General features: G+C 42.5%; 2 protein-coding genes across 2 annotated transcripts; both read right to left on the bottom strand.

Moving 5' to 3' along the window:
• Positions 1–9: 9 nt before the first annotated feature.
• cfap298 (cilia and flagella associated protein 298) lies at positions 10–2,323 on the bottom strand. The gene is made up of 7 exons (XM_072445946.1): positions 2,122–2,323; positions 1,713–1,880; positions 1,548–1,615; positions 1,317–1,475; positions 818–949; positions 648–743; positions 10–570 (listed from the first exon to the last, which is right to left on the bottom strand). The coding sequence occupies exons 1-7, from the start codon at positions 2,258–2,260 to the stop codon at positions 460–462; spliced, it is 873 nt and encodes a 290-aa protein (XP_072302047.1). The 5' UTR covers positions 2,261–2,323; the 3' UTR covers positions 10–459.
• Positions 2,324–3,128: 805 nt separating this feature from the next.
• synj1 (synaptojanin 1) lies at positions 3,129–24,066 on the bottom strand. Its single transcript, XM_072445940.1, has 36 exons — positions 23,988–24,066; positions 22,700–22,855; positions 22,417–22,503; positions 21,887–22,154; positions 21,589–21,814; positions 21,098–21,181; positions 20,529–20,549; positions 19,464–19,525; positions 18,784–18,880; positions 18,524–18,699; positions 18,358–18,439; positions 18,068–18,220; positions 17,098–17,263; positions 16,857–16,880; positions 16,070–16,261; positions 15,543–15,627; positions 15,043–15,183; positions 14,760–14,952; positions 14,519–14,677; positions 13,899–14,055; positions 13,686–13,812; positions 12,513–12,725; positions 12,345–12,423; positions 12,089–12,254; positions 11,321–11,500; positions 11,209–11,244; positions 10,994–11,023; positions 10,786–10,818; positions 10,602–10,631; positions 9,478–9,606; positions 9,298–9,336; positions 8,926–8,967; positions 8,177–8,220; positions 7,904–8,093; positions 7,037–7,359; positions 3,129–6,238 (listed from the first exon to the last, which is right to left on the bottom strand). Exons 2-36 carry the CDS (start codon positions 22,821–22,823, stop codon positions 5,252–5,254), a joined length of 5,145 nt encoding a protein of 1,714 aa, XP_072302041.1. The 5' UTR covers positions 22,824–22,855; positions 23,988–24,066; the 3' UTR covers positions 3,129–5,251.
• Positions 24,067–24,531: the final 465 nt, after the last annotated feature.

The following is a 24,531-nucleotide window of genomic DNA, read 5'->3' as shown; positions in this document are numbered from 1 at the left end:
CAAGACGTCTGCCATTAAATGTTTCTTTTATTGCATCAAATAAAGGCCAATCGTACAAAAATATAAATAAACAACTTCCCATGGAGCAAATGTAAGTCGTGTTATGTGACTTCCCCTTTAAAGACGCAAGTGAACCTTTAATACAGGTAATAAATCAGATACAACATTTCACTGATAACATTTATATTACCAAAAGTTGAACACGTAATCGGACTAACTGCAACTCCTCAGTCAGTGGAATAGTCTTTGTCTGCTCTGTACAAAGACTAAAACATGGTATATAGTTGGAAATGAGCAGTAATTCCATAAAACTGACAGAAAATGAGTAAAATGTGTCTCAAAAGGCATCACTTTGGCTTCACCTGGGTCAGATCCAGCAAGAATCCTTTCACAAACTAATGACAAAATAAACTGAATGTGTTTGTTGCGGCCCTGGAATCAAGACTGGGAATCAAGACTTCACCTCGGCCCCCATTTGATGTTGGTTAAACCTTGAAACTGTCTTTTGAGAGCCTGTCTATCCGACCAATCAGAGTCCAGGTGGCTGTCGTCATCTGCCTCGTCCAGTTTCTACAAATACACAAGAAAATATGATGAGGAAAAACAGTTTATCGGGAGAAAAGATATTACAAAACATGTCCCGCTACCTTGAGTTCCTCTTGTCTCCTGTGATAGTGCATCATCATGTGTTTGTTCTGTTCCTCTGTGATAAGCGGCTCCCTCGCTGGCGCCCCCTGGCCTTTCTACAAGGTACAACAGGGTGAATTTGTAAACACATTTCTATTTGACAAGACACAATGTTGTGATTTTAACAAACCTTTTGGATTTTGACCACAATTTTAGTCTTCTCGTTTTTGCCGATGTAGTCCTGGAGCTTTTTCCCCCTCTGCATCTCTTTGCCCGCCCACCACAGCTGACACTCCGCCTCCGGAACGACTTGAAGAGACGCCTGAAACAGCAATGAAGCAAAGTAGATAAAGGAAATGGAAGAAAACAATAATGCAAGACAGATTTTATATTGATGGTAAAAAATAACATGCCAAACATATTTATAATGCAAAATATATTATATGTTTTAGGGTGATAAACAGAAAATGTAGTGTAAAAATCTGATCCTCAATAAAGTGTTTATTGATTGATTGTTAGGATTCATATAAAAAAATCAAATACATTTTTGATGATTCTGCAATTTTGATGGAACCCCAATCTAAAAGAATAACAGGCTCTATGCCATTATGAGCAGGGCTTGATCAATACAATATTATCCCTGAGCAGGACATTCATTTATAAGTGTTAGCCGAATAAATATAGTGCACCTGTGTTCCTGAAAGGTCTTCTCTGTCCTCCATCTCCATCCGGATGGGGTCGTGTGGAGGCAAACCCATGGGATACACGATCATCACTGCTCCTCTCAGCTGGTCAAGGGCGTCTTTCACCATGTCCATAGTTACACAAACATTAGTCTGAGCTTGTTTCTAGGGACAGAATATTGAAAAGAGGTGAGACTACTAACACAAATAAATGCTCCTCAGTGGAGAATACATTACCTTTGAAATAAGGGCCTTTGCTTCATTTACTGTTTTCATCAAAACCTCCTTCATTTTGTCATTTGGAGCTATATGAACAGAAACATGAATAGTTAATCATTTCCTTGTACTTATTTCACAATTCAGCTTTTAGAAATAAGCAAATACATACAGAGTGTAAATTACCTTGTCCATTTCTCCTTCCGATCTCATCTTTCCTCAGCACGGGACCACCACTAGGAACACACTTTTCTTCCCATTCATCTACGAGCTTCAGATCCACAATCTGATCCTCCGTGAGGCCCTGCATGTTGCCTGGCAACGTGATGCCATGATCCGCCAGCTCTGCCATTTCTGTAGGAACAGAAATATATATGTCACATCAAAGACTTAAAGTAAATGTACAGTAATGGATAGATCAATTATTGTGTAAATTGCCCTTATAGTATTGACTTATAGGCTCTTTAATCCTGTTTCAAACCCTAATTAAGTCTACTCTGGTTACCTTAGCTCAGTTTAATGCCCAATGTAAAAGTTGTTTGTTATGTCCATACCTAGAAATCCCATTTTGGTGTATTATTTTAATCATATTCACCTGCACATATCCTCTCCACCTTGAGTCTCCCGTTGTAAACTGATGTAATTTGCTGGATTACGGTCTCCAGAGGCGAGTCCACTATGGTGTTGAACAGAAACTGGCTTTCATCTCCTCGTTTCACATGTAACTGCACCATGATGCTCTCTTCTGATCTTCTTCTTTACCTCCTAACAACACTTTACTTCTTCTTCTTCTTCGTTGGTGTTTTGTGGCGGTTGGTATCAGGATCAGATGTGAATGGTGGGGTAACAATTCAAAGCTGACCCTTCAAAGTTTGGAACGTGATGTAACCATGGCAACAGAAAGTGGCTGTAGGCACTTCTAGAAAGTACTACATGCTAAAGGCTAATGCTAAAGCTAATGCTAAATCACCAGATAAAGTAAACCATTTGTATGACTTTATGGACCAATGGGCTCTAAATAAACGTATGAATGCGTGAAATAATAAAATTGACCATCAAAAATATTTAAAAATCACGTAACTTTGGCGAGCCTTGGCAAGCTAAAGATGCTAGTTACTGTTAGCCGCATGTTTGTTGACATTCTATTACGTTCCATCCGTAGATCTAGGCGCCATCCATGGAGCACAGCAGCGCTACCAGGAGGACAAGACAAGAACTATTTATATTTTAAATCTACAAAATGTTATAAAGAGTACTGTAAATGTGTACTTAAGTAAAAGTAGAACTTTATACAAACGATATCTATAAAGAACGTTTTTTAACACAATTTTAGATGCATTTTAGCCCAGTCTTTTATACAAAGTGTGATTAAATACCAACAATCTGCATATTCTTTGAGCTCGGGCCATTCAGAGCAGGCGATGCACTGATGTATTTGTAGGTGTAGAAAGGAGTGATGGATAGGACCATTTGTATGTGTGTGTATGTGTGTGTGTGTGTGTGTGTGTGTGTGTGCTCAATTACAAGAACAATGTGGTAAAAAAAATCTACTAAAAAAAGTATTTGTTATTTTTGTTACTTAAATACAAACATCCAGTCTGCTCAGGTAAATGTACATTTATTTTGCATACATACAACATAAACTGCTTCATACATAATGTGCAATCAGCTGTGCACATAAAATATATAACCTTGATATTAACAAGAATTACAGCGCCACATTTCACTGGAATACATACAGAATGTTCAACAACACAGATTAATTCACTATGGATTATAGTCATAAGAGGGGACACCGATCGCACAGAGGGAGCAATGTTTCCTTAAAAAAAAAAAACACACAATTTGAACGTGACATGACACAAAGCGCTGGCTAGTCATCTACTGTAAATGCAAATACAGTACCTACTGCACACAAGGAATACACAGCAAATGGGAGACAAGAGTGAAGTGTGCGTGTAAGCGAAGGCAACGATATACACCTGCTTACATAGAATGCTTTGAGCGCGGTGATTTTAGAGTATTGTATTTTTGTTTTTAGCACACGAGTGTTAATTTTAGCAGGTTTGTTCATATGTCATTTATATATTGTCCTCCATAAACCATCCTCACAATTTCAGATGTGTAATTAATTAAAGAGAATACGCCATGATCAGAGTTAGTGTATCACAAACTCAACTCAGCCTTTCGTAAATCTATTGCTTTTGTTCTTTCAGTCAGAAAAACGACTAACATGCCACCCTGATACGACCGGTTCAACGGTTTGGTAACAATGACCACAGGGGCTGTACAAATGGACCCAAACATAGGGGAGAGGACAGCCAAATGCACATCTGAAAATTAGGCCAAGGACACGACATATACAGTAGTCAACTGAAATGATGTCTGGGGAAATCCGGCCAGTCAAAGTGTTAATTTGCTGTCTTAGGAAAACAGTTAAGATATATTATTGAGGATTCCTCAGTGGCTTTGTGGGTGGTCCTTTGTTTGATAACGTTAACACATTTGCATACAGAGACGCCATTTCCAGCCCAGATATGTGACCTACTAAAGGGACTGAATATAGTTTGATGTCGATGAAAGCGTGGCGTTTACACAAGACGACTTCCTGAGGCAACGGATCCTCTCTGAGCAAATACAATGCCATTTCTGCACACACTCACAGGCGAGCACAGCATAGTCAAAGATACGGACCTCAAACACGACACGCTACTTAATACAACAGTGTCTATACAATTCTGCAGGGACGCTTTTTAAAATTTTTTTTATATTTAACACAACATAAAACCACACGTTTCTTGTCAAGCGAAGGAGTTGATCGCCATCCTCCCAGCAGGTGCACTCACACATCTAGCACTCGCCCTGTGTTTACATTACTATCGTACGCCACTTTGGATCAAACTCAGGATCAAACATTGAAAACCCTCTCAGTCATGTGTCTGTACCACTGCCATCGTCAATAATAAAGTAGGATATGGCATTAGTGCATTCCTGTTACATGAATCAATACATACCGGTAAACTGCAATGATTTGTGTACATAAATCAAAATATGTATCACTTTTTTTAATACAGAGCTACAAAATATATTTATCGAAGCGTCACACCGCATAAACGGACTGTTTGTAGCGAGATGACGTTTAGTCTGGCGGAAGTAAACCGACTCGCGCAACTGCTGCCGAGTTCAGCATCAGCCCGGAGCCCAGGACAAAACCCAGTGCACACGAAATTACATTCATGATAAAAGTAAGACTAATATTTTTGGTCACAAACAAATAAAACACATTGCAGGAAGCAGCAACAGTAAATGTACAGTATGTAAAACCTGCAGTGCATAAACTTAAAGTCACACAAGTCCAAATGTCAAAGAATGCCTCAGTCAAAAATAAATTGGGTCAATTGGTCTGAGATACCCAACTTGAATGCAGTGCTGATATTACACAGTTGATGTGTGCGTAAAGATACTTAAGACTCGTTTACTGCAAAGGCGGGCACAGATTTGCTGCCAAAAATGTTAAACATTAAAATTCTTTGTGGTAAATATGTGCATACTGTATACTGTGGAATGAGCAGCTATCTTTGTAACTGTGACACGGAAACCCTCTTTCATGAGTAACATGATATACTAAATTAAATACTGTCTCTTTTGTACACACATACATACACACACACAAAGATAATAGATCTATACATATAATCTGCATATGCCCTTTACTAGATCGGGACCTATCGCTCTGTGGGCTCCCGGGAGAAGAAGAGGCCATCGCTGGTGCCATCGGTGAGCTCTGGGACACTGGCAGCAGTTCTGGTCGGGATAGGAGGTGGAAGATTTGGGAACACGGACACAGTGGAGGTTAACCAGTCCGGCTCCGAGTCAAAAACGTAACGGGACGACGTCTCAGTCTGCAAGCTCGGGGGAAAGACTTGGGGTGCCATTTTTGTTGAAAGTGCTGACTCGTCATCGAATGTGACCCACTGCTTGTTTGGTCTCGCGGCGGCGGGCGGCTGCGGCTGGCGAGCGGGCGCCAGGGGAGGAGGGGGGAACGCGGAGGGAGCAGCCAATGGCAAACTAGGGGCAAGCGGCGTTGAATCGAGTGTAAATAAAGGAGCAGGAGTTGGCTTTAGCGGCTGTACAAATAAAGAAGCAGATTTTTGTAACTGTGGAGGCGTAGCGGGAGTTGGGACGAGCGGCTGAGCGAAGGCCGACATTGTCCTGTGAAGACTAGCCGGGAGCTGGACACTCAAATCTGGTGTGACCGATCGCCGTGGTTCGTGTTGCTGGACTAGGGGCCCGGTGAAGGGGTTGGTGCTACTGGGCCGTGCCGGTAGAGGGTCGGCGGGGAAAGGACAAGGAGACGCGCGTAGTGTCTCCTGTGAGCGACTCCGCGATGAGACCGGAGGAGGCAGAGGCAGGAGCACAGATGTGAAGGGAGAAGGCGTGGAGAGAGAGGACGAGGAGGAGGAGGACTCAAACTGGTCACCAAAGGCTGAAGACTGGTGGGAGAACGAAGAGGGGAGAGTGTTGGAGGAGAAGGCTGAAGAGGGTGGGACCGGTGGAGGACAGCGCAGAGAGGAACCACGGGTCAGGGACTGTGTGTTCTGCCATTCTGAGGATGAGGTGGAAGAGGAAGGGGAGAGGAACTCCGATGTGAGGGCGTCGAAGGGGTCAGGCTTCCATTGTGCTTCTCTTTGGATTCCATTCAGTCCATTGGTCTGAAAACAAAAAGTCAAAAATAGTCAATCACATTAAATGGATGGACAACTTTTGGGTACTTACTACAGGGATAATAGTAATACCTAGAGGAGATTCTATAAAGAGACTGTTTAGCACTAAATATTGTTATGGATTACCACAAACATATAGTTCACCCAAAAGACCAGCATTTGAATCTCCACGAGGTATGGTCAAACAGTTACTGGCACGAATTCAAAATCATACCAACGAAACATGTTGACAAAAACTGTATAAAATGGAGTAATTTCATGTCTCATGGTATGAGCCAATATGAAAGGTATGAGCCAATATGAAAGGACCAATGTAGACAAACAACTTTACAATGCCAAGACTGTGTTACTATGGGGTGAGAGGCTATAATTTGCAAAATACAAAGTAATGCAAAGCCTTGCAGTGATCTAACAACACGTTTCAAATGACAGAAAACATAAAAAAGGAAGGAAAAACAAAGTGAAAGGGAAGAATGTGTGGTCACAACATTGGACCAGAGGGCTGATGTGCTATTGAAGATGAGGAGTTAATATCAAGTACCTGTCACCCTGAGGGCTTCTCCGGCTTGTGAGAAAGAGACACGTTTTAGAAAGACAAAGGCAAGAAAAAAGGCACACTACGACAAAGCAGCAGCAAAACACGAGGCAGTCCTTGGAAAATCTCTTAGTTTAAATTGCTATACTAAAATCAGTTTAATCAAAAATGCCTGGCAATATACAGCCAGTCTTATGTTTATCTCTCTACAAAACATCTTAAAAAACACTGATAGTTTAATGGAAACACACCTGTGGAGCTGGGGCGGAGTCAGAGGCTGAGGTGTCCGGTGGCAGGGCATGCTGTGAGCGGGACCGTGGGGGAGGTTTGGGGGAGGCCAGGGACTGTGGGGGTCCCGCCTGTCCAGTGGCAGCAGCAGGAGCTTGTTGCGGCTGCATCGGAGCAGGGAGTGAGGGCTGCATGGGAGGGGGCAGCTGTGGCTGAGGGGCACTGGGTTGAGGCTGCATGGGGGCGGCCATGGCGGAGGCACCCGAGGATCTCGCTGGAGCAACTGGCCCAGGAGGAGGTCCTGACAGCTGAGGTCCCGACTGGGGAGGGCCACTGGGAGGAGGACCTGTCAATAATGAGAAAGGAAATCAATAAGTCTTTTGCATTGACCTTTGTATACAAAATTTGCATTTATTTAGTTAAATTCCCCATTTTATATTTTATATATTTTTAAATTAGTTTTCCAAATATCTTTCAAAAGGGGACATATTCTCCAAGATCAACTTTAATGAGCTTTTAACCTTATTATTATAACCTCATTTATGCAAAGTTGTATTTGGATTAATACATGCATGTTTGAGTAATCCTGTATTGTCCTGAAACTGAGGCTCAAATAATCAGAAAAGTCATATTTTTAACCACATCCCTGTCCTTGGTTTGAAAAATTCAGACTTTAATCGCCATTTTCCAAAAACAAAAACATGAAAATGTGCCGCTTGTTACAGTGAAATGTCACTATGAAGAGGCTCATCAGTTCGGCAGTTTTAAACAGGAAGTCAATGGACCCGTTTCTATTATCAAGTTGTTTTAAAATATTGAAGTTTCTAATGTTCTAGAAAGTAGAAGCATACTGTGTCTCCTTTATTAACCTGTTCCAAGTGCTCTCTTACCCGGGGGCAGATCGGGCTGTTTGACCTGGGCAGCGGGCACAGGTCTCGGTGCTCCGGGATGAGTGTCCGGGATGGGTCGCGGTGCCCCAGGATGAACCTCAGTGATGGGTCTGGGAGCTCCGGGATGGGAGGGCGGGGCAGGTCGAGACTGCGGAGGCATGCTGATCACCCCGGCACGTGGAGGGATGTTCTGGAGGAGGCAGAAGCAGAAATGTATTGGACTTGTTGCACTAATAAATTGAGCCCAAAGTAAATACAATCATTGAAACTCACAGGTCTGGAAGGCCCAGGTGCTCCTGCTGCTGTCTGACCTCTTCCTGAAAGATTTATGAAACAAAATGAGACGTTTTAAACGCGTAATCTGTATGTAAGGCCTCCTACTAAAACCACAATGCCAAGAACATGAATCAAAGCGAAATAAAACAGGCCTGAGGAATCACTTTTACATAATCCACAAATTGGACGGGCGCCTAGATTTTTTTTTTGGCAGACTTTATTATTAATGTCGGCTCTGCAATTCCATAGTTGCAGGGAGTAGAATATGTGACATCCAAGATTGAAAATGTTTACCACCAGGCTAAAAGCACACCCACTCACTTTCTGAGCCTTCAATTACAAGATGTCTTCAGTCAATTTAAACTGCACTGTCACAAAGTAAAATCTCCTTTCCACACACATCGTTCCTGTGACATCTTTACAGTCATGCCAGATTATATTCAGATGCCCTCCAAGAAGATAATCCATTGTATTTACTGCATAACAATCAGTACAAATAAGTGTAATGTGTGAATACTTGTAAAAAGCTGCAGATGGAAACTAGCTATTTAGCCATAATCTGGTGCAAAACAGCGCTGTTTTATATGCTCTTAATGTCTCTGTACATTGTCCCTTCAAATAAATACTAAACTAAACTAATACCGGCGTTTGTTAATCTTGTCAAATACATATTTTCCTTTTGAAGTGAATAGTTTTACTGGGTTGAAATGAACTCTGGGATGGACTTCATGCAGGGCCTCACTCACCTGCAGCAGCGTCAGGGCGTTGCGGAGTTGGGCTTTTGCTTCCTTTGCAGCACAAGGGAAACCAGCGCAAACCAGATTATTATTCACACGTCCAATACTACCAACTAAGAGCTGGACGTTACCATAGACTACAGGTGCAGCTAAAGGAATATTTTATCTTTGCTTAACCTACACACATGTTTGAAGGATAATCGGTTGTGTGTTTCCAACCAGATTACTCCAGCCCCATTTCAAACTTACCTTAGAATTTAAAGCAAAATCAACAAAGCCCAAAACAATAGCCACAGTCTACATTCCACCATCAATATTGAAACAACATTGATGTACGCATTTAATCTACAAATATCTGATGGTGGAGACTCGAGCCGTTACCTTCACTGCCTTTCATATCAAGAGGTGGGCTGAAGGAGTCTTGAAACCAAACAGTTAACCAATTACAAATCAAACAGACACTTTACAGTATGGTACAAGCAAACGTACAGTAAGCCTTATTCAAACTGTCTGAAGGACACTCCCTGTCTGGTCCCTGTCTGTGTCAGAGTGGTGCTGTACCTGAAGGAGGAGGCGGGCGCTGAGGAGGCGCGGGTCGAGCAGGAGGGGCATTGGGGCGTGGCGGAGGGGGGCGTTTGGGCTCCAGAGTGCCAGCTGTTGGTGCCCCGGGCTGGAAGTCAACAGGAGGACCTAAAAACACACACACAAATCACCAAGGTTAGAGAAAAGCATCACTGAATTCTATTCCACATTTGCATATACTACATATATTACAGTTTAAAAGCAATTCCAGTCACCCAATAGAGTAAATATCAACCCAATCAAACCACACAAAGGCTAAAATAATGCATATTTATCATATGCATTTGACTGACGCGCCACACAGTGCACTTTACCTGCACTCGACCGTCTGCGCCGTTGTATTGAGTTGCTTACATCTGCTTCCAAACATTACAAACACAACAGTGTGATTGTTCTTGTCTATACATATTTATTTTGTGTGATTAGCACTTCAGATTCTGCAGTAACAAGTACAAAAGCAACAACTGGAACCGTTTACTCCTAAATCATCCAATGAAAGCTCCAAAAAAAGAGTTCATTGGGCAGTCCATCTTCTCCACAGGTAGTAATCAACAAGACTAATCACAAATATGTCCAATATCAGTTTAGACATGTGGGCTATAAGTCCATAAGCTCACTGATATAATAACCCACTAATCAAATAACACAAAACATCTATCCACAAAAAAGGCATAGAGTATAAATGTCTAATACCGAACAGACACACTTTACCTGACTTGCGCCTGCGAGTTGAGAGACAGTCTGTTTCAAATCATTAGACAGAGCGGTGTTTGTTTTAATTTAACCTGATGTAATTAAAGTCCATAAAACAAAGCAGTAAAACCACTGGCTCAGCACACAAGTTAACATAGGACAGTTTGATATGTCCTTTGTTAATATTGTGGATAAATAAATAATACTGTACACACAATGGACTAACTTTTCTCCTGAGCAAGAACTACACTAGCCACTAGATGACAAAGCATCACTAATATGCCCAGTGTCATTTGGTCTTATCAATAATAATGATGAATCAGAACCACACAAAAAACCAATGCACAACAAGCAAAAAGCCACCCTAAAACAATACAAGCTTTCTAACACGGAATAATACTTAAGTTTACCTGACTTGCGCCTCAGTGACGGACTGACATCTGTTACCAGGCATCACAAAATAAAAATAACCGTGTTTAACAGTATGTTTTGTAGTACAAGCCTGTACAGCAGGTAAAATGCTGCAAATATAGAATTGATTTGCATTAAAAAAAACTCACAAAACGCCTATCCTATCCACACAATTGCATTTACCTGACAGTCTCCTGCTTGGTGATAGACCCACGTCTGATTAACAAAATCCACAAAGCACAATTAAAATATATTCTAGTTTACTGCTTATGTTCACAACCTAGGTACGGGTGAAAAACAACAATTACAATGGCAAAGAGGAGAAGTCGGTCGAGTATGGAGCTGATACGAACTATTCACTATTGCACTGAGGATCACCAAACACGTTTACCTGAGAGCCTCCTTCTGGTTGGGCCCGCATCTGATTCATGCATTAACAAAACATAGTAACATCGTAAGTAGTAACCTTTCACTTTTATTTCTGTGCGCGTTGGTTATTAGAGGTTTGGTAACATTTGTTCAAAGCAGCAAGCAGCTCACTTAAAGCTAAAAAGCCACAACAAGCTTCCTCCATCTAAACAAAGCTCAAACACATTACGTCGTTACCTGACAACCGCCTTGGTATTGATGATGGACACAAGTCTGCTCCCATGAGACGTGCACAAGATTTTAAGTTCAGTTCTTTGAATCTGTGGTCAACTATGAACAAGCCCTTTACCTTGAGAGGGTCTGGTGGGCTGTGCGGCTCGGTTGGGCCGGCTGGGCGGAGCCATCTCTGCGGTGGGGGAGGCACAGGGGCTGCCGCGAGGGGAGGGCAGAGGGGACGACCCAGGACCGACTCCTGCTCCGGGCTGCAAGTGCTGGGGCAGAATCTCCTCCACCTCCTCGTCTACCTCACCTGGTGACCAAATGTTAAAGGACAAATATGATGCATCGTTTGTATTGCTGTTGTCTTTTAAATATGCTCTCGAGAACCTTTTCTTTGGCATCTCATGTTGGACAACTAAATGAGTACTGAGTAATCAGGAACACATCAGGAAATGAGTTAGAGCTCCATCTACTGGTTGCAGAGGGAACAATATACGCAAAATTAAACCTAGCTTGCCCCCGACATGCTAATGTAAACGTGCAGTTGTACTGATGGCAGAAATGCTCGAAATTAATCTGGAGATGATTTATGGATTTAAAAACAGCACAGACTAGCTCGGAGCTCAACCTATGGAGAGTTTTTGTTCTGGCTCAGAAGAGAGGATGTGTCAGATAACCAGAATCTTTCAAACTAGCGTGAACAAATACAACTTCAGGTATATTTTTGATGAGGGAACAATGGTAAAAGCATGCTTAAAATACTGCATGTTGCAAGTTGTTTCCTTTGAAGTGAATCTACCAATCAAGCATATTAAAAAGGTCTGTATCTGCAATTGTTCCTTTGAAACACTCTTCGATTAAATGTTTACTCGATGATAGATTGGCCGCCCGTCCTCACCCTCCATGTCAAACTCATCGTCGGCCATGTCGGTGTCCTCGGCGAGCAGAGTGGAGCTGACGGAGGTGGGGATGCTACCACAGATCCTCTCCACGCTCATCTCCTCCTCCAGACTCTTGATCCAACCCGGACTCTTCAGACGAATATCAATCACTTTGCCTATGACCTATAATGTCAAGAGGACACATTGAATAAGACATGAGCCGGACGGAGGGACAACACGTGCATAAATAAATTGAAAGTAGAGATTATTTACCGTGGAGGCGCTAAGAGAGAGGGCAGCAAGCGCAGAGTAACCTTCCAGGAAAGTCACCCACATCTTCTCCTCCACAAATCTAAAAACAGGACGAGCATGAATGACACTGACGACAATGACGGCGATAAACATGTGGGAAGCGTTTCAGTGTCGAAATGTCAGACTCGCCTGATCAGGATGACCTCGCCGAAATTAGCAAACTTGTCTAGCAACTCGTCAATGAGTGCGTCGTCGAAGTAGTTGTCGGGGCCCGAGGAGCAGAGCGAGACCAGAATGGTGCCGTCCGGAGGGCCTTGAAGGGCAATGACGTCTTTGTAAACCTGGTGCCGCGCCTCGGGGTCCACCTCCAGGATGTCCACGTCGATCACGGCAACGACGGGCCTACAGGGCAGGTGAGCACATGACCAGGTGAGTTTGGATGAGAGCGGTGCAAACAATCGGGCTGTAATCATCGTTTTGCTCATTTTTGCTCTTTTGTCTCGTCTTTTGAATGATTTGAACCAAACAACCTAAAGTCATGTCACTGGAGGACATTCTGATGAGGCATATTTCAGACAGAATAGTTTTTAAATCAAAAGCACTCGATGTTACCCATGTCACTTTGATGTAATTACTGCTTTGTCTTGGTTATAGAACTCTTCCCATTTGTATTTTTGAGTTTATACCAGATAATAACTATTCACTTACTAAATTAGTTTACAATTATATCAATAACTGACTTGTTGCATCACAGATTACAACTTTTGGTTTGGGTTGTTTTATTGTTGCCTCTTGTCAGTTGTAGTAATAATACTGGGTTAAGTGATGCTGGGAAGGAAAAGCGTTATTTTCCTTTTTAGCTGAAGTTTATTTAAAAAAAGTCTCTCTTTTCTACATTCTTTTAAAATAACACTTAAAAAGCCATTGATTGCTCATTAAGAGGAAAAAAAACCCTTCTGGTTCAGCCCTAGTTTTCCTTTACAATGAGTTTCATAAAGATAAGATAAGATAAGATAAGATAAGATATTCCTTTATTGTCCCACATGGGGAAATTTCATTGGTGCAACGCAGGTAGATACAGAGGTAGATACAGAAGAACAGATCACTTATAGGAAGTCTGAAAAACACTTTCAGTAGAAGATCTCCTATAAATAAATAAAAACTCCCATAGACAAATTAATAAATAAATACATAAATACCATTTCATGTGATCACGACAGTAATTGCACATGAATATGTGTCACGACAGCACATAGATTGCACATGAATTTCATAGTAATTGCACATGAATTGCACATGAATTCCAACAGCAATTGCACAATAAAGAATAAGTGTTGAATATCAGCTATTGAATATAGTCACCTATGATCTGAGGTCTTCAGCTCTGCTCTGCCGTAGTATTTGAGGTTCCCAGGGCTCCAGGGTTGACCCGGATCATCTGCACATTCACCTGAGAAAGACGCCGCTCCCACTACATTCATCTCTTCAGCTGCAAAACACCATTGTTCTTAATTGTACAAATGTAGAAGAATGTATCTCACAAAACGTGGTCCTAAATACATGTACGTTTCTCACCAGTTTGGTCAAAGTTCCATTTCCGTCTCTTCCACAAGATGCGGTCGGTCCAGGCCGGCGTGCGACACTTCTCACTGGTGTCATAGTCCTCAGAGAACAGGTCGTACTTATAGGTCGGGGCAAAATCCAAGTCTCCCTCAATAAACTCTTTGAAAACCTGAAATACAGTCAAACAATCCTTTAGTCCTCATCTTAAATTACGATTTAGGTCAAAAGTTTTACTACCCAGAATCTTTTGTATTTATTATAGTCTTTTAACTGCTCAAATGTGCATGAATTGTCCTCGGGTTTAAATAAAGTTTGAAAAAAAAAAAAAAAGTGTTAATACTGAAATAAATAATCTAATAATAATTACGAAAAAATAATAATGATAATAAAATAATCTGATTTCTGAATAGGTTTAGAATGGTCTTTATCTTTCTCAAAACTAGTATAGAAAATCAAATGTGATTTAAGTACCTACGCTAAGACATTCCATCAATAACAGTGACATAAACATAAAAAGGGTAACGCCAACTCTCATTTTCTTCACCTCGCTCTTTTAGGCTTCACAATATTCTCTAAAAACGATCAGTATTCAGCAAGATATCATCTCCAAAATGTGTGAAACTTCTAATCACCAGTCCGGCGGCCTTCTGATCCACCAGTTGGTCCCCGGCGGTCAGAGCCTCCCAGTTCTGCTGTTTGATGAGCTCTTTGACCTCTTCATTGGGCAGGCTTATGCGATAGTTAAAGTCTCCGCACCAGAAGACGTAATCGTGTGAGTCCAGTAAACGACCCTGGGCATGAGAACACACAGTTTTAATCATTTTTAAACCCGTTTCATCTCGTTAGCATCTCGTTAGCATCACGTCTTCGCACCATGGGGAAGCTGAGTTTGCGCGAGATCTCGCTGTAGTCGTCATTCCTCTCTTTGACCTGCGATTGTCCGGCGGCGAAGTGCGAGCAGAGGAAGCAGATGCTGGTCGTGTGAAACAGCAGGCGGATGGCCACGCCTCCTTTATTGCCGGTGGCCCCGCCCATTCCAGTTTTTACAGTATCTACGGCAACATCCCTGGACAGAAACAGAAACGCTTCGTGATAAATGCTGAGCGGGACATGGAGAAAGCTGCAGTGCGACGTGATATATTGTGTGTTCTTGTACCTGATGTAAGGGGCGTGTTGTGGGCGGATGAACACAAACAGACACACGCCCACCAGCTGCTCCGACGCCAGCAGCACGTACTTATGGTCCCGGGAGAGACTCTTCTGTAGCTCAGCCGCCCAAAGTTTTTGATTTGTCGTACTAGCAAAGAAATAAATATTATAACAGCGCTCAATTAGATAATGCATAAAGGGTAAATAGTCTTGAATTATTCTTAAACGCGTTCTTAAAACGGCTGATTACACGGCTTTCCTCAATTCTGTCTGAAGTCTCACATTATTTTAAGTGATCTATCAACAAAGGTATGCTGAAGCCTGAATGATTAAGCTATGACTATATGTTTAGCACTGTAAAAAGAGCACAATCCTCCATAAAAATCACACACAAGATGTTGTATGCGCCACTGAGCCAACTGCCTTTTGTGCAGCTCCTGTAAAGGTATGTCCTGAGCTCCTGTTGTTCACAGTTATCTAAAAGAGGAATGTCCCACTCTCACATACCTGGCACTGACAATGTTCCCAGCGTTCAATTCAACCATTTCCTCAAAACCAATGGCAAAAATGTCTATGGGGTTGGCCTTGCTGTCTGCAAAAGAGGGGGAAAAACACATCATTTGGACGAAACTATGATTCAGTCCGTTTAGAATTGGTTTTGTCACTTTTTAATTTAGCCCTTTTCAAGTCCACATTTTGTCCTTTTTTCAGTCATTTCCGTACAGCCAAGTGTTAAAATGTGAGCACTACGACAAAGATAATATCACAGATTTACCATATTTTCCGCACTATAAAGGCGCACTTAAAAGCCTTTAATTTTCTCAAAAAACGACGGCTTATAATCCAGTGTGCTTATCTTATCTTATATATGGATTCATTCTGGTTGCACTTACTGACCTCGAGGTGATTTTGTGTGGTACACGTTTTGTTTCGCTTAATGTGCCTTAATAGACCATTCATTGACACTGAGCCTTACAATCCAGTACGGAGAATACGGTATATTTACAGCTTTATAAAACATTTCAAGGACGTACCTTGGAATTCAGGAAGTCCCGCCTTCAACGGAGCGTCCAGCAGCCAGTCGTTGAGAGTCTGGTTGCGAAAGGCGATGCTACGAAACTGTTTGCCGCCGTTCACGTTCCACGTACCGACGCAGACGCGGATCTGCTTCGGCCGGGTGTACTTCTGGTGGCTCTGACACATCCCCAGCAAAACTCTTGGGGACGCTGTGGAGCATAGACCACAACAGATTGGCAACGTGAGCGGTTGGAATTAGAGAGGGGTTGGGAGTCAAGAGGGGAAAACACTGTGCAAAATAAGGTAATGAGGTCTTAACTAGACGAAGGAGAGACATAATTAAGGCTGCAACTAATGATTTTTTATACAATACATTTTTCAATTGGCCGACAGGTTACGAGATTATTTTTATTGTTAATTGAGGCGTTTTAAATACATGTTTAACCAAATAAAAGCTGAAGGCTTTTAGACAAATTGTATTATCATTTTTTGACACCGACGTAATAATGCCACTGTCAAAATACGGCTACAATTACTTTTACTTTTTGCGACTGGTCAATTAGTCCATTAATTCATTGTTGCAGCCCTAGATACGACGCAAACACAGGTAAAACATATAATTGACTTACCTTTTAATAGCTTTAACAAAGAAAATAAACAGCATAGTATTTTAGGGAGTTGATGACATGCGAGGATCAAACCAGGATTGGGAGTGACTCATACAACGAATGAACAAAACATAATGGGAAAAAATTTAAAAATGATAACATCCACTGGTTTATTGGTGGCTAGTAGTTACTGTACCTGATTGTAAGACCGGCTCAGTGACTAAGATTGTGAGCAAAGGGGAGAAAAGGGAGAGAAGGGCGGGTTAACCAGTGTTTGAGCAGATAACGCCAAACAGAGCATCAGCTGCGGCTAATCTAGCTGGGACACAACCCGGCCGACTCGAAGCGAAGACACACTTCTACATTTTAGCTGTCAGACGGAGAACGTGAAGACATTTTAACCACGTCACACGAGGAGAGTAAGAACTGATGATCACCATAAAGACTGGAGGTTGTGAGAAGCGCCCGAGCTTTGTCCGCCAAGTCACTGTTGAGCGTGGAGCCCAGTCTGAGGATGTCTATGGCCTCCTGCTTTGACGTGTCGAAGAAGTTATTCTGAATAGTCCTGGTGACCGAGCGAGCGCCGTCTTTGAGCTTTCCGGCCTGAAATGGAAGCGTTTTCTGTTAAAGGTTGAACAGCCGCGGTGCGTCCCGACGCTCCGAGGAAAGGAAGCAACAATGAAATGATGTAACGAGAAATCAAGGAGGGAATGGAGTCTTTGAAACCAGTGTAGATCAACGCTGCGATGCAAATATGGTGTAATTTATCACAGTAAAGGTAGAATTTATTTAACATTTTTAAAATGTATTGTACAGAACCAGTATGTACCCATTTTGACTGGCGGTGTACAGTAAGTCAAAGTAAGGCATTTCCTGTGGTAATTCATTCTTCAAACAATTGATTTGAGTGTACTTGTACTATGCGTGTAGTGTAGGAATTATACCAAGCATCCCAAAGCAAAAAAAATAAAAAATCATAAGATGACATTAAGAGCTGCAGTGAACCCTGAGCCTTTGAGCGAGTTAAACTTAACCCGAAACAATAATCCCACAGACACAGAGCGACGACTCACAATGACACCTGACATGTTCACTTACCACAGGAGCAGCGGTCCAGAGAGAGCAGAGAGAAACAGCACACACAGGTTAAGAAACTGAAGCACACAGGTCATACAACGTCCATGCACAAACTACCATCTCTCATTTAGATATTTATAGATTTCACAAGCTTTAACTCACATCATATAAAAAAAAAACCTAGCCAAGCGTCCATGATGTTCAACCGCATTCTCACAGGCTTGAGATAATCACTGTTTAGTGTGCACAGACGGCTTGTGTATAATTTTCAAACACATATTTACGCGATTTCAGTGCTAGCGTAGCAGCGCTGGTTGTCACAGTGTGTACCTTGGCCTTGCCGTCCAGCGCTCCAGTGCCTGCATAGATTTTACTGACCGAGTCTCCGTTTTGAGACCACATGGTCCTGAACACTTCCTGGAACCTGGCCACCAGCTGTGGCTTTTCAGTCAGGCCCATTTCCTCAAGCTGCTTCGGCAACATCTAAAAAAAAAATCAAAAGGAATACAAGGATGCAAGGAAGTGAAAGTAATTAAAAAAACACTGCTGTGCGATGAGGATGTTAGAAATGGCGTGGGATCGTGCAGTCACATAAAAACGAAGAATAACTTTGCTCTTACTTCAAGGCCAAAGAAAGCCTGGACACTGTTGGTCCTGTCCAAACAATCCAGACAGTTGGTCCTCATGGTGCCGCTCTGAGTCCTGAAAAAGCCAAACATGTCATAACGACATTCAGCGCGTGCGTATCCTCAACAGATAACCAGGGCGCACGAAAACATTTCCGACCTGGTAATGCCGGCCTCTCCCGAGTAGTAAAAGAAGCCGCACTCCTCTGTGAATCTGTTCAGCTGCGGTTTGAGGACGCTGTGTAGTTTCTCCGCTTTTCCTCCTCGGACGTTCTGATGGTAGTCGAAGTTGACCATTTTTACGGCTGAAATGTGCTCGGAGGCTTTCAAATGGCTCTGTCGGAAGTAACGGCGAAGCAAAAGGCATTTTTAGCAGATCATCATTTTTATAAAAAACGCCAATCCTAGAACACAACTCACCTGAAAAGCTTTACTGAGCATGTGTTCCCCCTCTTTACTCCCCAGCAGGTTAATGATGACCTGTTTGCCGTATAATCGTCGAAGGGCGGTGAAATGTCTGTTAATGAGGACGAGCGGAGATTATTCAGTGGAAACAAAATGTACATTACACTTTATTACTTCAAATCAACCAAATCGTCCAAATACTATCCACACTCAACAGTCCAGTCTCACTCTTAACAACTGAAATAAACTGAAAATAAAACGTACATGTATCATTTCAGATGGTATGCAACTGTTTATGTCAAACGGGAATGTCAAGTGCGGCACTGTCCGAGCGCGAGTCTCTACAAGAACGAGCGCGTCGAGAAACAGACTGAATTTATGTGCGTCGTCTGGCAAAATATGCAGTTTCGTCATCGCAGTCTGTTCAAATGTCCTCGGAATAGATGCGAGATAACGATCTGAGCCCGTTTCTGTTTGCTTAAGACCGACTAGAGTCTAATATGGTACACATCGGGACAGCTCTGGTAGTAGATAAGGATGGACCCAATGATCAAGGTGAGTCCTACAGATAGGGGCTGCCCTACACCCATCGTAAAAGCTTTAGTGGCAGTAATATGAATAATAAATAAAGCATATTGTTGTTCCAGGTTCTGAGTTTTCACGTAACCACTCTTTAAATCAGTATGAGCAGATACCTTTCGAAAGCTGGTGCATTCGCCTCAAATCCTCTGGACAGTTTGACTCGATGAGAACCGACCTAGTGACCAGAGGCGGCCAGAAAAGACAAAGAACATGCAAGTCACGGTTTGTCCATTTTGCAAAACAAATCGCAGGGCGGCTCGACAACAGACAGTGCAGACGGCAAGGAAACCTGTGGGACAAATTATTTAAAGACCCAGCTGGGAACAGATTGGTAAATAATCATCAGAAGAAGAAGGAAAGCAACAGAAGCAAACGGGAAAATCTTGACACTAAGCTCCAGCAGAAGACTCCCCTACAGCAGGATTTTTGTATTTACGTGGTTTTTCTGTTTGTTTTTCTAAGCAAACGTGCCATGAGCCAGACAATGTAGTTGCACAATAGCCTCAAGATGCAAACTGCTACACGTTCAGCTGTGACAGTGCTCGTTGCAGTTTGCCTTGCCCATTAATGAACGCGCCTTTTGTGTTGCAGCCTTTTAATTGTTCTGAACTCTTCCATTGGCATTGCCTTTTGTGATTTTGTTTGTTCTGTTCTTGGCAAGACCTACATGCAGTATTATTCCCCGATGCTGAGACTTGCTCCGCTCTCTACTACTGCGACGGTCCTTCTCTGTACTATGCATATTTAATAGTTTCCCGGTGATGAGAGAATGGCTTCGTATTACAAAACCTGCTCACATTTCTGCCTAAAAAAAAGGTGTGTCCGCCTCAAGATTTGAAAAGGGCCGTCAAAAACCCTCAACGAACTACCAAATTGACAAATAATGATGTAAAAGCTCATTCCGAGCAGATCCCTGTGGAGAGTCGTTCAAAGACAAGGAGAAGACTACAGAGCCACAACTGGCCAAAGGGGCTAAGCACTAGACCAACGATTTGAAGCACGAGAACTACATTTCCGTCTGAAAACAACCCCACATTCCACTGCTAATGCTGCTTTTGTGATTCTACTTATCGATACTGAATATGCTGTGGAATATAATGTTTGTACAGTGAGTGTTAGAGTCTGGGGCTGGATGAAAGAGTGGTTTTGGGGGGTGTTTTCAGACCAGGCTCTCTCACCTGAACAAAGATCTCTGGGAGCTGAGGAAAACAGAAGAACGGGCCTTTACCAACCACTAGAACTACAAGTGCTCTCCACCCCCCACATCTGATCCAATCCACCGCTCTGTGCAATGTCAGGCCAAGGACACAGGCAGTAACAGTATTTATTATGTACTTCTGAGGTCTTAGTTCACGCTGTAAATTGAATCATGAGTGACACTGACGCTACTGCAAATCAAATGAAGAACTGCGGTCCGATTCGAAGCCTTGTGTTTGACCTCTGCGTTGCACAGGAGCGCGGCATGGCAGCACCGACACCAGCAAAGGCAGAGTTGAAACCGATTATACCAGATGGGGGTCGTCATCCAGGCCATTACGAGTCCGATTTTCATTCAGTTGCAACAAAACACCCTTAATGGACTTTTTCTAGACACAGTGTGGAAGAAGGTTACAATGGGCTTACAACATGACAACGAAACACTTCTTCCACGTCTTGGAGGGGTGTTATGATGGTCACTCACAAGTCTATCATCAAAATCTAATCATTAAAGAATACAGATTTGGGTAGTAAAGGTTAAATTCATTACCTGAATTCCAGGCTGTTCCCAAAAGAGAGGAATCGACCCACGGATCTGAATGAATGATGATACTTTGTCGTCCAGGAAAATAACCTAAATAAAGAATATATTTAGCACGTCATTAATAATAATAAAATACAATAATAGCAGGCAGTGTATTTCATTATTTTGTGATACAATATTAGTGACACAGTTACATGTGTCACTAAACAATGAGAAGGAAATAATAGAAGAGAAGTGAAGCTCAGAGACACTTCCACTGAATAGTCTGGGTGTATAAAATGAAAGAAACATGCTGTTTTACAATGTTTTACCACCTCTATACTCTCTTAGCACAATGCAAACTCTGATGCAAAGTTGAAGAGGATTTGCATGCGTGTGGGTGAAAAATATATATCAAGTTTCCAAATAAGATGACGAATGCTTTGAGTTCCTGTTGTTGCATCAGTCGACATCTTACTGTTTCCATCTGAACTGTTTTGCCAGAAAAGATAACTGACCTGTTCGGTTTCTACAAAGTTGGCGACTTGTCCATCGTCGTTGGTTCCTCTCACGTTGAAGCGAGTGCCGGCTCTCTCGGAGCTGAGGCGGGAGAAGATGCACGCCTTGGCCTGTTTGTGACCTGCATAAATGGTCCTGACCTCGACTCCTCCACACATCAGCCTCAACAGCCAGTCGTCACAGTTTACTCCATAGTGCTTCAGATGCAGGTGCAGCGACTGGTTCCTAAAGAAAAATTATAGTATTTAAAAAGTCATTTAGAAAGTTCCCTTGTAAAAGAAAAAGTGGGGTATTTACCAGAAGAAGCGGTTATCCGTGGTGTCCTCCAGGATCCTGCGATGTGCATTGAGGCTCAGGTCCATGCTGACGCCAGAGGCCGACCAGGCGAAGTAGAAGTGTCCCGAGTTGAGGACCTTTCGCACCTCTGCAATGCGCTCCTCATCGGCCGGGTCGTTGTTCAGGGAGATGAACTCAGTTTGTGTGACTCGGAAAACCTCAGAGTCCTGGACTTTCCCCACTGAGCTGCAGCCGGACACCACCACCAGACTGTGGAGCATCGAATCGCCTGAAGAGCAGAGGGGTTTAAAACCAGTCAAACATGTGCAATGACAGCATTTATTTTGCACCGAGCTGATAAAAACTACAAAAACAAGATTAAGATTGACTTTACTTTATGCCTTTATCTTCTACAATCATAAATATCTCTGTTATGATAACAGAAATGTCAAGGTCATGTAGAGGGCAGGAAAAAGCAGCTTATGAGTGTTTAGTAAAACGACTCCTAAACGTAGAACCATCCAAACAGCACAGTTTACAATATCACATACCTAGATTTAATCGGAGGACACCCAGAATCCCATACGCATCCTGGATCTTGGCGTACGTGCTTTTAATTGCATCCTTTTCTGCTGCAGCTAAAACAGAACAAGTGGACAGGACAAATAAAGATGAGTTGTTTCCATTCCACCATCTCATAAACGATGTAGCTGGTTAAAATCCACAAAGAAACAACGGCATGCTCTCTGTGTTAGCGTTTGTATCATTTGTTTATACAGCATTTCCGTCGACAAACCCTTAAATCCTGACGGCGCAACAGCCTTAATGACTTACAGAGAACAGCCACGGCCCCCGACTCAAACATCAGACATTCTTCTCGGCCCCTGGTCTCCACGATGACACTGTAGGGGGGCGGGTCCAGCTTGTGGTAAATTCGAAAGCCCTTACTGAAGGCCATGTTGCTCCCAGCTGGTAAACGTATGCACTGATCTGGAAGACAAACGATAAAAAAAATAACATGGATAACTGCACACTTGTCATAAAAAAAGCAGGTTCATTTGCGTCCGCTCACAGAAATGAATCTGTGACACATCATAACGAAGGCTTGTAGTCTTCGACTTGGGCAAAACAAAGCTCTGGCTACATGTACGCACTGGGATAATCAGATAATAATAATAATAATTAGATCAGATTTTTGTTGTGTGCGTGTTTACAAGAGAAACATCATCATCCATCCACTCTTTAATGTCTGTCTTTGCCAAATTACTGTACCCTTTTATTGCATTGCTGTGCTTGTCAAACGTGAGATCAATCAAAAATAATTATTTACATGACATTTCAATGAGCTGTGGTCACATGCACACTCTGAAATGGCATTATTAGTATTAGATGTATTGTGGTTATTAGAAGAGCAACATTTTCTCATTTCTGTTTTACTCACATCAGAGTTTAAGGTTCGCAATGCAATTCAAATCATCTTAAAAATCCTCTTAAACGCCCTGAAATCAGAATACAGTCAGACTTCATGTAAACATAGCACTGTTTCTGCATAGGTATGTGCATTAGTGGCCCCTGTGTGCTTTTGGGGGACCGTTTAATCTTACGCAATAAATAATTAGCCACACATCCCTGTTGTAATACGTCCACTGCACTGTAATAAGTCAGATAATGCACGATAAACGCGCACAGAGCGGTCATTTCTGGTACAGGCCGTTGTTTTAAGGCCAGAGCATTAAGATATAGCAGAGCCAGTCACGACACTGGATGCAAGACGCCAAACGCCAACATTAATCCTCGGGCTTAACGCTGGAGCAGTGAATTGGGCTTCACGATCTGGCCGATATTATCATGAGAAATGTACAGAAAGTAAGCGTCATCTGATCTCTCCGGGAAAGCGCAGAAAACCCCCCCGGTCTAAGCTGCTGGGTTTGGTTGATAATCACGGAGAGCGCTAAGGCTGGTTAGCTTCAAACGATACCTGGAGACAGCGCTAGCAAAGTGTCCGCTTGTTAGCCCGACGCGTTTGGGAATGTGCTCATCTGCGCCGTCACCAAAACGCACGTTTGCCGATTCAATATCAATTCGGAGACCGCATCGTGACGTGAGTAAAAGCGTATTTCACCTTTCCGTCCTCCCCCGCCGGGTTGATACTTGGCTGTCACAACAAAATTCTTCCCCCCTGTGTGTCGACGGAATGGTACGGTCCAAGTGTTAAGCGCCGCCCCTGCGTAAATAGCAGGTTTATAATAAAGCTAGAGGCTATGCTGTTGCCGTGGAACAGCGGCGGCCATCTTGTAGTTGTAAGTGCAGATACAGTCTGTAATTATGTAAACGCGTATGTAAAGTTTGTTTTTTTTCAATTTGTATGGTAGTACCATGGATTATTATATTATATTAAGAGTAGTACGTACGACGGAGTATAAGGGCCAACCAAGAACTCGTTAATTAACGACTTTTTTCTCGTTATTTAATGAGTTTATAGTCATTAATTTACGACTTTTTTCTGACTGAGACTTTTTTCTCATTAATAAAAGTCTTTTTCTCATTAATTAATGACTTTATTCTCGTAGTGCAGCGCATTTTTTTTTTCTTGGTTGGCCCTTATACTCCGTCGTACAGTCAGAACATGGCGGCTTGAACTAAATGTTTGTTACGTGATGTGTTAC

This window comes from Eucyclogobius newberryi, unplaced genomic scaffold (assembly GCF_026437365.1).
Source record: "Eucyclogobius newberryi isolate DKJ021-1_F unplaced genomic scaffold, fEucNew1.0.hap1 SCAF_15, whole genome shotgun sequence".
In the NCBI taxonomy this organism is placed as follows: Eukaryota; Metazoa; Chordata; class Actinopteri; order Gobiiformes; family Gobiidae; genus Eucyclogobius; species Eucyclogobius newberryi.
This window is presented reverse-complemented; position numbering and strand designations above follow the sequence as displayed.

What these genes read in the sequence shown, in the direction of transcription:
- cfap298 (XM_072445946.1), bottom strand. Translation starts at nt 2,260, where the DNA reads ATGGTGCAGTTACATGTGAAACGAGGAGATGAAAGCCAGTTTCTGTTC. An exon ending in GGTGGAGAGGATATGTGCAG is followed by an intron (nt 1,881 to 2,121) that starts GTGAATATGATT and finishes CTGTTCCTACAG; the next exon opens with AAATGGCAGAGCTGGCGGAT. An exon ending in CAAAGGCCCTTATTTCAAAG is followed by an intron (nt 1,476 to 1,547) that starts GTAATGTATTCT and finishes TTCTGTCCCTAG; the next exon opens with AAACAAGCTCAGACTAATGT.
- synj1 (XM_072445940.1), bottom strand. Translation starts at nt 22,823, where the DNA reads ATGGCCTTCAGTAAGGGCTTTCGAATTTACCACAAGCTGGACCCGCCC. An exon ending in AATGCACCAGCTTTCGAAAG is followed by an intron (nt 18,881 to 19,463) that starts GTATCTGCTCAT and finishes CCTCATTAACAG; the next exon opens with ACATTTCACCGCCCTTCGAC. An exon ending in GCAAACTCAGCTTCCCCATG is followed by an intron (nt 14,678 to 14,759) that starts GTGCGAAGACGT and finishes TCTCATGCCCAG; the next exon opens with GGTCGTTTACTGGACTCACA.